This window comes from Sardina pilchardus, chromosome 3 (assembly GCF_963854185.1).
Source record: "Sardina pilchardus chromosome 3, fSarPil1.1, whole genome shotgun sequence".
Lineage (NCBI taxonomy): Eukaryota > Metazoa > Chordata > Actinopteri > Clupeiformes > Clupeidae > Sardina > Sardina pilchardus.
The window spans coordinates 13,000,016-13,015,955 of NC_084996.1; the positions used below are offsets into that span (position 1 = coordinate 13,000,016).

Genomic DNA, 15,940 nt, shown 5'->3' on the forward strand with positions numbered 1-15,940 from the left:
AGAAATGGCGGCCCACTGGCACTTTGAAAGACGGAGGCAAGTGGAAGACGGGGAGCTCTTTGCATAATTCTTCCCCACGAGACAGAAAGAGAACACATGTTAACATGCTACAGTAACAGTGATCCTCCTGTAGGAGATCTATGGTGCCCGGATTCTCTTTGATGTGTCGACTGCCCTGTTCTTAAATCCTCCCCAAAAACTGTGTAGATTTAGGTGTGTGTGTGTGTGTGTGTGTCCGTGTGTGTGTATGTGTGTGTATGCGCGTGTGTGTGTGTGTGTGTGTGTGATTGTGTGTGTGTGTGTGTGTGTGTGTCAGTGTGTGTGTGTGTTTGTGTGTGTGTGTGTGTGTGTGAGAGTGTGTGTGTGTGTGTGTGTGTGTGTGTGTGTGTGTTATGCATCATGAAGCATAACAGACGGAACCAATCGACACACATGGCCTTCCGGACCCTGCAAAAAGGGGGCACCATGTATATCCCCTCCCCGCCTCCCCCCCCAGGTGTCCTTTGTTCCCCCTTCTCTCCGTGTCCTCCCCTCCCTGCCTCTGGAGGACTTTGAAGTGTCAATCCGAGCCAAAGGAGAGCTCAGCGCGCACAAAGGAGAACCGCTGGAGATGAGTCTAATCACCAATACATATAAATGAAAAAATACAAAAAAAAAAAAAAACTTTCTCTCTCCTTTTCTCTCTGTCCCTGCTGTCTTGTGTGACCATGTGTTCACTCGTAGTGCACAGTTTAGTAAATATCTACCCTTCACGAGGGCACTTTGTTGTGAATGAGCGGATTTTCCAAACACACAGGCTAAGAAATGGCAGCCAGAGTCAAAAGTAGCAGCTTTCTTGACACTTTGCAGGTGGCTCCATAACATGGTGAGCAGATTTGCTTTTAACCTTCACAGTTTTACCGGCGCGATATTTGGCTCAGGTAGACTTGCCCAATTCTTGGCACAACACTTTCCAGAGATTTAAAACAGCAGAGTGAAGAATTCACACTGTACCTCTTTGGGAACTTTATGTGCGGCGGTGAAGCCCTGACAGTCACACTTGCAGACACACAAACACACACACACACACACACACACACAGAGACAATGTGCTGTTTACTTAGAAGATGAACTCTCCACTTTAATGAGCTGTGAGGATTACTACGGGCATGGTCCAACTGCTCCACTCACAGTGATATGGGACAGAGCATGTTGGAATTTTAAACAAGTGCAGGGTTAAGGGCAGCTATTGAGCTCTGTTTGTCTGGATCTGCCCACCCAGCAGGCAGGGGTTTTTTTTAGATGTAATGATCTCGTGACACTCAGGACTATACACACAGATGCATGCGTGTACACAATCATTTATAAGAACTGAATACAGTATTTGGCAGTCACTATAGTGATTCCATTGAGGGGATTATCCTGTGCATCTTGGCTCACTTGCTAAACACACATTAATACTGTGATTCTGGATGGTTCCATTTGGCATCACATTTCAGGTAGTAAAATCCATTTGTCCCTCAAGCACTGGCACAGGAGCCACTGACTGTGAATAGAGGTGTGTGTGTGTGTGTGTGTGTGTGTGTGTGTGTGTGAAGAGGTTTTGTTGGGGATAAATGTGTCAATATGTAGAGGAGCAAGCGTTGACATGATAACTTCAGTTCAATGCCAGCAATTAACAACAAGGAGCCTGTGGAGGTTCCTGGAAATTCCGACACACAAAATACACACTCTTTTATTCATAAGTCACTCTATAACATCAAAAATGTTATCAACAATTAACAAAGGAGATCCAGACACACAAAATACACACTTTTTTATTCATAAGTCACTCTATAACATCAAAGATGTTATCAACAATTAACAAAGGAGTTTTAATTAGTAGCCTATTGACAGAACCACATTTGTCTTGAAATGACCTAGCCAAAATATGTATAGGTCACTTGGCATAGTAGATTTTGAAAACTTCAGTCACTTTTTTCAAAGAGGGAAAGAATTTTGCTTTTCCTTCATGCCTAAACTCAGAAGGATTCATAGACATCTGCCAGCGTCGTGAGCTGTCATTATTCGTGCTGAGCTGGTAATTCATTTGCCAAGTCACGGTTAGGAAGCGCTGGCTATTGTACCAACATAGACTTTCGTATGCTAATTCTAAAACCATTGTGGGACCTGCAAACAGATGTTGCATTCAGTTGACTGTAGTGTTACCACAGTTTGGACAGTCCATAAGAGCAACCCACTCAACAATGTTAGCGGAGTGTTTGCGCAGCACTTAAAACCATACAAGTGACAAGTGTGTTAACAATTCAAATGTAATAACGGCACCTCAAACGAAAAATAATCAGGTTAAAAGCTAGAATAGCCTATGCAAAAACCAACACGCAACTCATTTGTTCTGTATATTGTTCCGTTAAAAATGGCTAAATTAGTTCACAGTGTGTTCTACTTGGTGCCACCCATACCTCTGCCCATTTAAGACACGGTTGGATACATGGCGATTGAGATCTTGGTGGTTTGAGGGCGATGTCGCTAATTGCCGCTATCCTGGGCTGCAATTGGATGGTAATACCGTCACTCACACGCCCTCTGTCTCTGAGTCTGCTTTCTACCAACGGACCCCTCCGGCAGTCATTAACCGACTGGAGACGTAACGGTGATGAGTCAACCGAAGTACGCGGCTCAGACGCGACGCACCCCAACCAGTGCCATTTGTGTGATTTAGTTTTTATTACGACCGGGAATTAATAGATATGTCATGAATTTTATCACGTAGGTTTTTGCAGCGCTCAAGGGACGCGTAACTTTGCCAATATGCCTCATCGGAGCAAGTTTCACGACCGAAAGTCCTATGGAATATAGCCTGATCTGTCAGAATTTCTATGCCATTTCATTTATCCCGGTGAGAAATAAACTATTTGTGTTCTGCATCATGCTGTCATTGTGGGTCTACATGTTATATTATTGCGTTGGCTACTGTTCATCCGTGCCAAGTTTTATCATCGACTCCCCAGGTGGGAAGATAGACAACGCTGAAGTGCACCACAGGATGCAACCCAGAATCCAAAACAGGGTGCAACCAGACACTGAAGGTCTTGACCCGTTGATCAAGACGTTTTCACGGGACTTGTTAAATAATGAGAACGAGATCGACAGCCGAGCCGACGACTGGGATGAGATGAAAGGCGAACAGAGGAGTTTGGAAGACAGTGCCATGTCTGGCTTCCTCAATGGTTCGGAGACTAAAAAGTTGCCCCAGGCAATCATAATTGGGGTGAAGAAAGGGGGTACGCGGGCACTCCTCGAGTTTCTGCGGGTTCACCCGGACATCAGAGCAGTGGGAGCGGAGCCTCACTTCTTCGACCGAAACTACGATAAAGGACTCGAGTGGTACAGGTAAATCTGATTCTCCCTCTGAACTCCCACAGCGTCTAGCCACTCTGCTTTAGAATGTGCAGCCCACAGTTTCACTGAATATAGGTTACAAACTATAAACTATGACGAGTAGATTTAACCTTTACGCACGAAGATTACGCTGTAAGAGGTGGGATATTTTAATATAGCCTATGCATCTTTCTGTAAGCTATTTTTAGAGCGGCATTTAAAAAGATACGTGGCTGTACAAATCAAAGAAAACTTAAGCCTAATGTTGACTTAGGAAGTGTTCCATATCAAATAGGCTATTCTCAGAAATAAGGTTCACGTACGTACATCGTATACGTAGAAACGGCATTCAGATTAACCATTATTAATTATTCTAAATAATATATGTGATACTTACACTCGGTCATTTATAATATTATACAATTGTACATTTAGCCAATCCTGTAATAGCAGGACATTTGAAAATAATCAACATTATGTCTTCCGGTCAAATTGTGTAACAACTAAACAGTGTTGGAACAATTATGGACTAAGATTGGACAGGACAAAATAATGTATATGTCAGGTCCAGCTTCTTAGTCAGGGCAATGTCAGATACGAGACGAGATAATGGAGTCAGAAAATGAAGACATGTCAGGTGCACCTTGTATCAGTGGATACTGTCTCAGCTCCCATTACGCACAGTTTACTTTGAGATTGGCATGTTGGAGAGGATGGTGTGCGTCACGGGGTCTCAGGCAAAGCAAGGCTACTCGCTCAACACAGATTGAGCAGAAAGGCGATATGTGTCTACTACACACTTCAGCAAATCACAAATCAGTTGGGCATATCACCCCACGACTACGTCCCGTTGGACGATGTTGAATTTGCCCGATCAGTGTTACATTAAACGAGCGAGGAAATCATTGAACTGTTTGTGAAAGGGAAACAGTCATGGCCCACGCTAAACTCTGAGGAGTGTGTGCGTATAGTTGAGGCCTCATAATGTTTGACAGTTTGTAGTGAGGGTATGACAAACCAGTCCCTTTTCTGCCTGCAGCTGCACGGCCTCTATTGTACATGGTTTACTTGCCATTTCAACAAGCAGCAGGCGCCGACACATACGGCATTTCTGCTTTGGCTTTGCTTTCGTTACTTCGTAGACTCTGCCGGGCAACGACAACTTGGTCGGCCCAAACACTTTCCAGGCTTTTCTTAATTTCCTGCAGTGCAGTTGTGCGGGCAACACAGCCAGTCTTCTGAAGACAAATTAGTAAACATTATCACATTCCTCCCTCTGGCATCGGGATGACTAATGAGCTGAAGTAAAATAAAAAACACACACCATTGTTCCAAGCAGGGGGGCATATGATAGCAGATGTTCAGACTGTTTCTCTGTGGATTTATACAAATTGAGTGTTTGGAGAAAGAAAGTGAGGCGGGGGGGGGGGGGGGGGGGGGCAGAAGACACCCTAACTGCTCCATTTTCAGTCGCTCTATTCCCCTCACCTTGGCACGAGGTTAGTGGTGCATGGGGATGTTGCTGAGGTTAGGCCTGGCTTCCCACGGGCTCTCCCCCTCACCTTTAGAGGCTGAGCTGCAAATGACCACTTGGTGACTCCTTAATCTTCCCTGGAAGGGCGGGCCGAGTTCAAGTTAGGCGCGTACTAGCCTCCGGCTACCCCTTGGGTGCATGGCCATGGAGATTTATACTTCATGACTTATACCGCACGAGATTGGTCAATTTCCCCCAGAATTGTCCGGGCTATCTCTTTTAATTAAATCCTAAAGGACACGTGAGAGATATTAACCTTTGGTGCGCGACAGTGCAGCCTGGCTGATAAAAGAGCGGCGATGAGCAAGGGCCCAGGAGGTGTGATTTGTGGCCGAGCAAGTCGCCGCAGCAGCCGGGGGTGGGGGGGTGGTAATGCGCAGCTCTGACCTCTGCTGTGGCCGAGCAGTCGCTCGCTGCTGGGATGTTTTTCCCGGTTTTGCGGGCCTCGGAGGAGTAGGCAGGCAAATGGCCCGTGTAACAGGTGATCGTGTTTTGGTTTATGAGGTCAAATGTAACATGGTGGTGGAATGCGGCGAGGAGGAGGGAGGAGGGAGGGGAGGGGGGGGGGGATGGGGGCGATGGCCGCTAGGGGGGGCCTCGGGTCCAGGCTCCCCAGTGCTTGTACACGGCTAATTAAAACATCCCCGGCCGAGTGGATGCTGTCAGGCCTGGGCTGCAGCACTGACCCCTGAAAGCAGACCACACAATAACACGTCCCTTAATGACCAGTCCGAGATGGAGGAACCCCCCTCAGGGCGTCTTTTGTGGGCCGCAAACCGCTGAACGCTTACGCCCAGCCACTGGGGCCTGGAACAAGGGAGCAATCGCGCCCCCCCGACCGCTGGCCATCTCGGTGCCGTGGCGTGTCATGCGTGACCCACTCTTGGAGCTCCTGGTTCCCCCGCTGTGGCCGGATCCCGTCCTGCAGAGACCAGAGATGGACTCAGGTTCCCCCGCTTTTGTTCGAACCCAGGCAGCCTTCTCTAAGCAGGCCACAGGGATTTGGGGCTCCCAGAGAAGCATTTTTTTTTTACTTGGGAGGGATTTCAGGATGGTGGAACCATGGTGTGTGTGTGTGTGTGTGTGTGTGTGTGTGTGTGTGCGTGAACCTGTGTGTGTGTGTGAGTGAGTGTGTGTGTGTGTGTTTGGTGTGTGTGTGTGTGTGTGTGTGTATGGTGGGGGTGGTGAGAGAGCGCACACAGAGTTGGGATGACTGCTTTCAACAAGAGCGGCCACTGGCTAATTGTGAGACGGACTCCTGGGGTGAGCTACCCACAGATGGGCGGCTCAGTCCCCCCTGCGGTGGCATTGAGGGAGCCCACACTGTTGGCCCAACATGGCAGAGGGGGCAACCAAGAACACCCCCCTCCCCAGGCTTGGAAATGCTCTGCCACGCAAAAGAGTCCTCTGTTGCAAATCTATTTATGTTTCGCTCACAAAAAGGCTTTTCAGACAATCAGTTGGGAAGGGTCAAACTATCAGACACCCTTGCTCCCACCCTGGCTGACAAAACAGTCTAGTCTACTCTGTTCCATACAACGGGGGTATAGATATCATGAAGCAGAACACAGTGTAAACAATCTTTCAAGCATATTTATTTTTTTGAATGATTGATAATTCAGCTATACACACACACACACACACACACACTCACAGACACACACACACACACACACACACACACACACACACACACACACACACACACACACACACGACACACACACTGTCTGACTGCCTTTTAAAGTACACAGCTGATGGTGAGAGCTTGACTGTGGGGTGGGCAGCAAGTTGCTGCTGGAGGCGGTGAGTTGAGAGAAAGTCTATTGAAAAAAAGCCAGCAGGAGCAGTGGTAGCAGTAGTGGCGGTGGCAGTAGCACTAAGCGCTCTTTCTCCCTCTCTCTGTTTCTCTCTCTCTCTCTCTTTCTGTCTGTCTGTCTCTCTCTCTCTCTTTCTCTCTCTCTCTGTTTCTCTAAGTGAAAAGCAGGCTGCAGCGGAGCCCCTGAGGTCTGCATTAACCCCGATGAGAAAGAGCAGGCAATTAGTGCGAATTGTGTGTCTTCGCACACTTTGTATGCTAATGCGCCGGGGAGGGTGAAAGTGCTTTTTGACGAACACAGTGTGAACTCAACAGAAACAAGCCCCAAAAGGAAAAAAGCCAGAGCCAGGAGGGGGGAGAACGTGAACTCCAAAGCTGATAACTTTCTCCTTTTTTTTTAAGCTCCGAGTTTTTTTTTTTTTTTTTTTTTTTTCGGTGAGAAAGGCAAGGGAAAAAAGTTCTGTTTTTTCCACACAGAAGTTCAAACAAGTTCACACTGTTCTTGCTGAAACAGCTGCCATCAGTTTTTTCTTTCTTTTTCTTTTTTTTTTTTTGCAAGGGCACAAACTTTGCACGTTTTCAGAGGAAAGCTCATAACGTAGCCACGCTCCCGAGCTGAAGTGAAAACGGATCAGCATTTTTGAAGGACCTTAAGTACAAACCCAGAGCATCAATAGGCTAGCTAGAGGATGATAACACGGAATTTGCCCGTATCAGCAAATCAGGGCAGGCCCTCGATATACTATGTAAATAGGAGCAGAATGGACAAAATTGGTCTTCTGTGTTTTTGCCTGTACAATAACACATATCTGAAATGTCTGTTCCGATGTCCAATTTGATCTTATTTGGCTTCAGGCATTAAAAATAGCCATTTGTTTGAAAGGAGGATAAATGATGTGGACATGGCATATTGAATTTTATGACACTTTGGACTGTAAAGGAGTTGTGAAAGGGTTTGTATTAATAAGTCACTGCTATAAAAGTCCTGTAGCCAACGTTCTCTAGGTAGGAGACAGTGATGGCTATGTCTGTTTTTTTTTCATTATCTCTGTTTCAAAGCAGTAGTTTGAGGCAATAAGTCTCTCTGTTGTTCAAGGCAGCAGCATCAACCATCAGCCAATTTCGAGAGAAGAACGGTTAGCATTGAAGTCTCTTCCCGTGAAGCATTTTGTCATTGTGTGGTATAATAAGCTCACATCCTGACAGGTGCTTAGCCTTTGCTCTGCTACAATAGATAATGAAACTGTGCTCCTGAAGCTTCTCCTCTGGCAAAGATGCCATTTTTATCAACAGACTGCTGTGAAATCATTTGACAGTTACAAAGGTATATGCTAACATATCAGTCTAACTCTATTTCAAGACCACGTCTAGAGCTATTGTTACTGTGTGAAAGGGGCACAGACATGTATATTTGAGGAGAGCACTCGGTCAGAAGGAAGCATTGCGGGCTTGTGCGAGTGTAAGCCATCGCAGGAGAGAGAGAGAGAGAGAACGAGAGCGAGAGGCCAGTGAGTGGAAAATGAGATTATGACTTGGTCAGAGATGATAAGATGACATATTGCGGCCGTGGGAGAGCCCTGAGCTCCTGTCCCGCGCCTTTGATGCGGGCCTGGAATTCATCTCGCAGAAAACCCTGTCAGATTACCCTTAAGTGGCAGCATACCACCACCCTTGGTGCCCTCCTCTCCCAAATCAGCCCAGAGCTGCTCGTCTGGAGTGGCACTCCCTATCCATCTTAATTGGAGCACCTTTGTCTTACACTAGCCTACATAATAGTTTGCGATGCACTAAAGCCACACAAGGTGAGTCCATTCATTACAGTAACTAAACGCTTGTTTACATGATTATATTTTTTGTCTCTGGGATGTCTGTGAATCGTCAAAGGCCTCTGATTGAAGTGTGTTTAGACGCCGCCACCCATATCCTGCCACGCCACGTCATGCAGAGCGGTCCTCGAACACCTGAAACACAAAACACCTGCCTCTTGCCTTTGAACAGCCTTTCCCCCCGCGCGTGCTAGCGGCACAACATGTAAACAGAGTCTTTCAAAGAGCCACCGTCATGGCTACTCTCACCAGACAAAATGGGAATTAATTACATAACTCCCAGTTAACTCGCAGATGTGTGTTGTTTGTCCACTAGGTGTGTGTGTGTGTGTGTGTGTGTGTGTGTGTGTGTGTGTGTGTGTGTGTGTGTGTGTGTGTGTGTGTGTGTGTGTGTGTGTGTTGTGAGCACGTGCATGTGTGCGTGACAGTGAGTGTATGCAACTCTGTAGGCATATGGCTTATGTATGCAAGCCATTGTGTTTATTTGCATCGCGATGCTAATCGCGGATGTGAAGTGAATCTTAAGGTGTTTTTGGCCGACGGAGAGCAGTGTCAGCTCTTTCCAGGACCAACTATTTAACCTCTGCAATCTCCAACTCTCCGAATATTATAATCCTCATTATACCTCCTCCTACTGTTTCTCCCTCCCAGCTATTGCAAGTGTGTTCGCCATTTTCTTCATTAACCCATCTGCGTTTATGTGAATTCATGAGGGTCTTACATTTGAAGTATAATGAGAGGTCGAGAGGTGATAGATTTGAGTGCGGTTGGAAACCTATTGGCTTCTGGCACAATTGTCTATTAAGTGGAACAAATTGCAAAAGCGACATATTTCTTGTGAGTAAAGCTTTTGTTGCATTCAAAATGGTTCTTTCTCTCTCTCTCTCGTTGTCTCTACAAACACACACACACACACACACACACACACACACACACACACACACACACACACACTCACATACACACACACACACACACACACACACATGCACTCACATACTCACTCACACACACACTTATATACACTCTCACACTAAAGCACACACACACTTTCTCCTTTGCTTGAATGAATAATTCATGGCACTCCGCTACAGGTTTGTTTTGCTCGGGGACTAAGTGGAAAGTTTGATGGGTAGTAAGTTTCAGCTCCCTCGGGGCCCTGCGAATGCCTGGATGTGTTCTCTTGGTCTATCCTATAGTTAGACTTGGGGAAGAGATAGCATCGCACACACTCACACCGCACTCGTTTATCCCGCTTATACTCACCCACTCACTCACTCACACACACACACACACACACACACACACACACACACACACACACACACACACACACACACACACACATTAGGTTTGTGTTTTTTCACACCTATAATTACTACCTGGTCCCAGAGTGAGAGGGGGGAGAGATGCGGGGGGAGAAAGTGACTGATGGTTTATGAGGATTGCATTAGAGAGAGAGCAGCGCAGTTTGTTTTTGTTCGGGCTTTTGCGTTTAATGAGGTGTGGCCCTCACCTCCCCCAGCAGCCCTCTTCAGCACCCGTCCCCCAGCTACAGGCTCAAGAAGGACAGGGACTTCTCCTCCATCTTCCTCCTCCTCCTCCTCTTCTTCATCCTCGTCCATTATTCTCTCCTGCAGTATCTTGTAATTGGTTGTATTTTATTCCCCCAGAAAGTCTCGGAGAACAGACATTTAGAGCATAAATGCTGTGTCTAACCGCTATGCTAATGTCGTGGCTTTTTCTTAAAACAAAACGAAACAAAAAAAAACATTGATTGCCACTCATTTTCAATTCCGTGCAGTCGTCGCCTGACGTCATAAAGGACCGTGACTCATGTTTTGCTTAATATAGCAGGCAGATGATGTGAAACAAGCCACACTGTCGACAAATGAGAGGAGATGTTTTCGTTAAATGGCCCCTAAGGGCCCGTTCGGCCTCGTCTGTCCCTCTCGGGCGGCGTTCCCTCTTTCTCTCTCTTCACCTCCTTATTCGCCGTGGCGCTAGATCTGACGCTCCAGAGTGTCGGGCTTAGCTGAAATCCCGCTTGGCCTACTTTGGCCATTACGCACTGCGGGGCCAGAGCTAAAAGGCTAATTTGCCGTCGAAAGGGAGTCGTCGCTACACAGCTAGCCGTGCCAACAAGCGCGGAGAGCCGAGCTGTGCCCAGCGCAGCAAAGTTGAACCCAACGAGTGATCCTCTGCATGTGGCTGGCCACGAGGAAAGTTACCCTATCGAATAATCTAAGTGTTCTCCTTAGGGGGGAGAGAATCCAAAGTCAACAGTCATAATTAGTAAAGTAAACTCATAACCACAACCGTTTAAACTGGTCACAGCATGCATTGCAATTACAGTTGAATGCACTGTGATGTCAGCCAAGGAGAATTATCTTTAAACCATACATGGGATCAGGGAAAGTGACAGGAGATATTTAGAAGCAGCCCATCCCTGACTGTCTTTAAACTTTTGAAATGCTGTACTTACAGTTAATGCGTCACTGTTGTTTTTTGTTAATGTTGTGTGTACAGTTGTGTCAGTCAGTCTATCGGTCTGTTTGGATGTTTGTTTTTACAGTATTATGCCGGTTTGGCTGATTGGCTTACTAACAGACTCAGCTTTTTGGCTTCCCAGCATCTACATACAAAGTGCCAGCTACGTCTTTTGTAACACAGACAGCCATAAACATACCTCACGGTAGCCGTTATTACCAAATGAATCCTCATTTTAACACATGGCAAGTGCACCTTGTAGATTCTGAGGAAAATTACACAACAATTACAATACAATTTCAACTTTCTACTTCTGTGGTTTTAAAGTAAATTTGGTTCAAAATGTGCTTGATGCACATTTCACATCAAGCCTTTTTTGCTTTGCTCGCTAAAGTCCAAATGTCTGCTGACTTAAGTATTCACAGTCCATCCTCTTAAGATTCCACTGGAGTCTATTGTGTCCACCAACACCAGAGTGGAGTTATCCTTGCCCGAGTGAGCTCCGCACCAGTGCCCCTGTTGTTTCATGGCCCAGCAGGTTGCCTTTGTTTTGAATTAAGTCTACCCAAATCAGAAGCATGTGACTCGGTGGATATTGTGACAATGTTCTCATGTTTTTGAAGGACATGGTTTACAATTGCTCTCAGCAGGGGAATGCTTTTAAAGTGCCTCTGGCATGAGGTAAATTGGGTAAACGAGACAACTGTTGCATTTGCTGTTGTTAAGCGTTCAGGATATCTCTCGGCGTTGGCTTGGAAATCGTGTCTCTAGTGTGTGCACTGTAACAGCAGGCTGGTGTGTAGAAGCGCTCGGTCTGGCGTCAGCAGAGGGTCCGTGTCTGCATACATTAAACAGGGCCTGGAGAGGGTGACTGGTGATTTTACTCTCAGCGATTTGTCTTGGGTGAAGGGTGTTATTCTGTCACCTCTGTCTGTTGAAGAGAGGGGGCCACTTTGTTCAGACAGCAACACTACAAGAGCCACGACTCTGCCTGTCTGTCTGGCAACGCACAACGACAAGTTCTATTACTGTGTGTGTGTGTATGTGTGTGTATATATATGTGTGTGTGTGTGTGTGTGTGTGTGTGTGTGTGTGTGTGTGTGTGTATTTGTGTGTGTGTGTGTGATCTCTCCCGATTTTAACACATCCATTTCTCCATTGCCAGGGATCTGATGCCAAAGACGGTGGAGGGCCAGATCACCATGGAGAAGACGCCCAGCTACTTCGTCACGCGGGAGGTGCCCGCCCGCATCCACGCCATGTCCGGCGACACCAAGCTGGTGGTGGTGGTCCGCGACCCGGTCACGCGCGCCATCTCGGACTACACGCAGACGCGCTCCAAGAAGCCCGACATCCCGTCCTTCGAGAGCCTGACCTTCCGCAACCGCAGCGCGGGCCTCATCGACGCCTCGTGGAGCGCCGTCCAGATCGGCATGTACGCGCGGCACCTGGAGCGCTGGCTTGTCCACTTCCCCGCCGGCCAGCTGCTGTTCGTGAGCGGCGAGCGGCTCATCAGCGACCCGGCCGGCGAGATGGCCCGCGTGCAGGACTTCCTGGGACTGCGGCGCGTCGTCACGGACGAGCACTTCCACTTCAACCCGGCCAAGGGCTTCCCCTGTCTGAAGCGGCCCGAGAGCAACAGTAAGCCCCACTGCCTGGGCAAGACCAAAGGGAGGACCCACCCCAACATTGACCCCGACGTCGTCCAGAGCTTGCGGGATTTCTACAAGCCTTTCAACAAGAAGTTCTACCGCATGACCGGCCATGACTTTGGCTGGGACTGACCGCACTGTAGTAGGAGGTAGCTGAATGCAGCCAAACCGAATCTGACCGTGGGGAGATTGGCGTGGTTATTGAAAGTTTGAACATTTTCAAGAGATATTCGTTTCGTTTTAAGAAGTTCAGAAGTCTATTTTATGATAATTTATTTGTAAGCAATTAACTCACTAAGCTGCCTATCAGTACATCTCCATGACATTTTTGCATTCATGTTTTTTCTATTATTATTATGTTTGTTAATTTTCATGAAATTCTAAAAGCCTAGTCTTTCTCAAGCTTGGTAGTTATTTGCACTTCAAAAATGGAGAGCATTGTAGTGAATGACGTTTAGGAATTCGAAAGCTCCATAGATGACACAAAAGCACAATTTTACTGGGGGATTCAACCAAAAGACTTAATGGCTTTTCCTTCTGAATAACTGCAATATTTGGAGGATAAATACCGCGGTTGAATTCCACTGCGAGTCTGTTACGGGTATCTCTCTCAGACACAGAGACAAATTTGTCAGCGTATTAAATCCGTCCAGCCATTATCCTAACAAGTTACACGGAGGCTGCAGCTGAAACAGCTCCTTCCGCTTCTCATGCAAACCGCATAATCAAATGTTACGGCGCGTAGACGCCATCCTATATAATGCATCTCTGGTCCGGAGAAAGGGAAGTGGCTCCACTGTGCCTGGTCGATGGCAGTCCCGGCTGACACATTGCCGCTCCCCCAGGTAGATCAATAGCTAAATTGCTACTCATCCTGTCAATTAAGGTGGAAGAATCACACAGCAGCGACGTTAAGGGTCAGCCCGATCTAATCAGGATCCATCAATGGATTAACCACCAGTCGTTTCTCTTAATTGAGAGGATGAACTGAGAGATTTTAAAAATGGGCATCCGTTGTCCAGGTTCTCTAGTAAGTTCTGTGAAGAGGACCTCTGACAGGTATGAATGCAATTTACTGCATTGCGGTCCGGGGAGGTGGAGTGTGCCAACTGGGCACTGATGCTTGATGGGACATTTTTTAACCCACATTTTTTTTCCGGGGCCAACAAAAAAAAAAAGATCTCTATTAAGTTCAGACCTCACTTTTTTTTTTTTTTTTTTACAAAAAGCTTTAATTGAACACGCGAGCGTTCTGTAGATATCGTATGTTGGAGGTCACCGCCGGGGTCTCTGTGCTGACCATGCTGCTTTGCGCAGCTGTCACAACATGAGTCATGAAGCGCTTGTTTTCAGTGCAGGAGCCCAGCAGGTCCGTGACCTTCACCATGGATCCCCTAGTGCAGACCCTGCTCCAGTCCCAAAGCCATACTTAAACCATGCAGATCTTCACGTGTAAGGTCAACATAGGAGGTTCTGAGAGATGATGGTCTCATTCAGTATACTCTAAACGGATAGCCAACTACTTCATCCGGATTATCGTTCAATGTTTTTTTGGTGAAAAGCATACACGAGACAGTGCAGCACAGATGAACAACTGAGAAATGTCAGTGTGAATTTGAAAAAAAAAAAAGAAAAAAAAACAACCAAATCAGAACAGCAGCATTCTCTCGGAATGGCATTTAAAACCATGCAATGTGTGTATATGTTGATATGGGAATATCTAGGAATATTTATATGTGATTCTGATTCTGTGCATTGTGACCATTCCGCTCTTGCTTAAAGGGATTCTCAGTCTGCATTGCTATTATGCATTAGTGAACTTTACGGTTGAGTTTTAGTCAACCTCGGAAAATTGAAACAAAATATTCATGTTTTCTCAGAAAATGCTGTTCAGCGTGGAGAATCTGAGAATGAATTATACATGCCAACACAAAGTTCTGTGGTATGGGGAAGTAATGACATTGATTTTGCATATCGAACCAAGAGGAGCATACAGTACATGCTACAGTATTTCTCCAAGATGGCAATTAAATGTATTTTTTACATAAAGTCGTCTGTCTTTTCTTCACCACAGTGCACGACAGCAGTGCTTGGTTTAAAGTCAAAATCACTACATTGTTATTTTCCCACACACAGAAATTCAATGAGTGACAGCGTTTCCAGTCACTATTCCAAGCTAACACCATTTTTTTTTTTAAGAGAGTGTGAGCGAAAGATTGAGAGAGAGAAATCACACGTTTCTCCGGCGGAATATAGAAATTGGTCCCACAGCATCGTTGAGCTCTGGCTCATACCGGTGGGACCCGGAGGCTCGTGGGTCTAAGCCCGGAGGACGGCAGCCAAGCATGTGGCTCCCGCGCCACTCCACTCCGCGCCGTCGGAAAAAAACATTCTAATGAGGCGCGCCGAAGATGCCGAGTCTGACTAACTGACTGCCATCAAGAGGGTGCAATCTCCATGACAACGCCGCGGTGCTTCTCGATCCTGATCAAGGCGAGCGGCGTGTGTGCTGCAGGTGAATCTCTTTTTCGGCTGCGTGTTTTTTTTTTTTTTTTTGAGCCGTGCGTGTCTCTCACCGTTAAGCCCAAGCAAGAGAGGAAGGCTCAGATGAGCACTGTTCTTATGGGAGACTGTGAGTTTGATGTTGTGTCTGAGTTTTGTGTGTGTTTGTGTGTGTGTGTGTGTATGTGTGTGTGTGTGTGTGTGTCCTGTGTGTGCGCGCACGCGTGTGTGTGTCCTGTGGGTGTTATTCTCTATGTGTCTGTTCTGTACATGTATTGGAACACCTGCACAGAGTTTACCGTGTATAACTAATAGCCTTAAGGTTAATGCTGCCATTGTGCTCTTGTTGCATCAGACTCTCTCTCTCTCTCTCTCTCTGTGTGTGTGTGTGTGTGTACTCATAGAGGGCTTTAATGGTGCTGCATGCATTGACAGGCCAGTAATTGCATGCCTCTTAAAGCGGAACATAATCGGCTCCACAAACAAGATGTGGCAACTCCTCTCTGAAATGATCACATCTATCCATCAGCCATTCATTCAAATTCATTCATTTATTTTTATTGCTCACAAATTGCCTCTGTCCCCCCCTTTGCTTGTACGCCGGTAATAACCTTCTCTCTCTCTCTCTCTCCTTTTAATCACTCCCTCTCTCTCCTCTTCTGTCTCTCTCTTCATCTCCATCGCTCCCCCTCCCTTACCACCCTACCCCACTGTACGCCCTCCGCTCCTGTCTCGCAGGTGACGGGCTCAGAGCCAG

General features: G+C 46.7%; 1 protein-coding gene across 1 annotated transcript; it reads left to right on the plus strand.

The window, feature by feature from the left end:
• The first annotated feature begins 2,626 nt into the window (after positions 1-2,626).
• hs3st3b1a (heparan sulfate (glucosamine) 3-O-sulfotransferase 3B1a) lies at positions 2,627-14,730 on the plus strand. The gene is made up of 2 exons (XM_062531932.1): positions 2,627-3,372; positions 12,195-14,730. Exons 1-2 carry the CDS (start codon positions 2,828-2,830, stop codon positions 12,811-12,813), a joined length of 1,164 nt encoding a protein of 387 aa, XP_062387916.1. The 5' UTR covers positions 2,627-2,827; the 3' UTR covers positions 12,814-14,730.
• Positions 14,731-15,940: the final 1,210 nt, after the last annotated feature.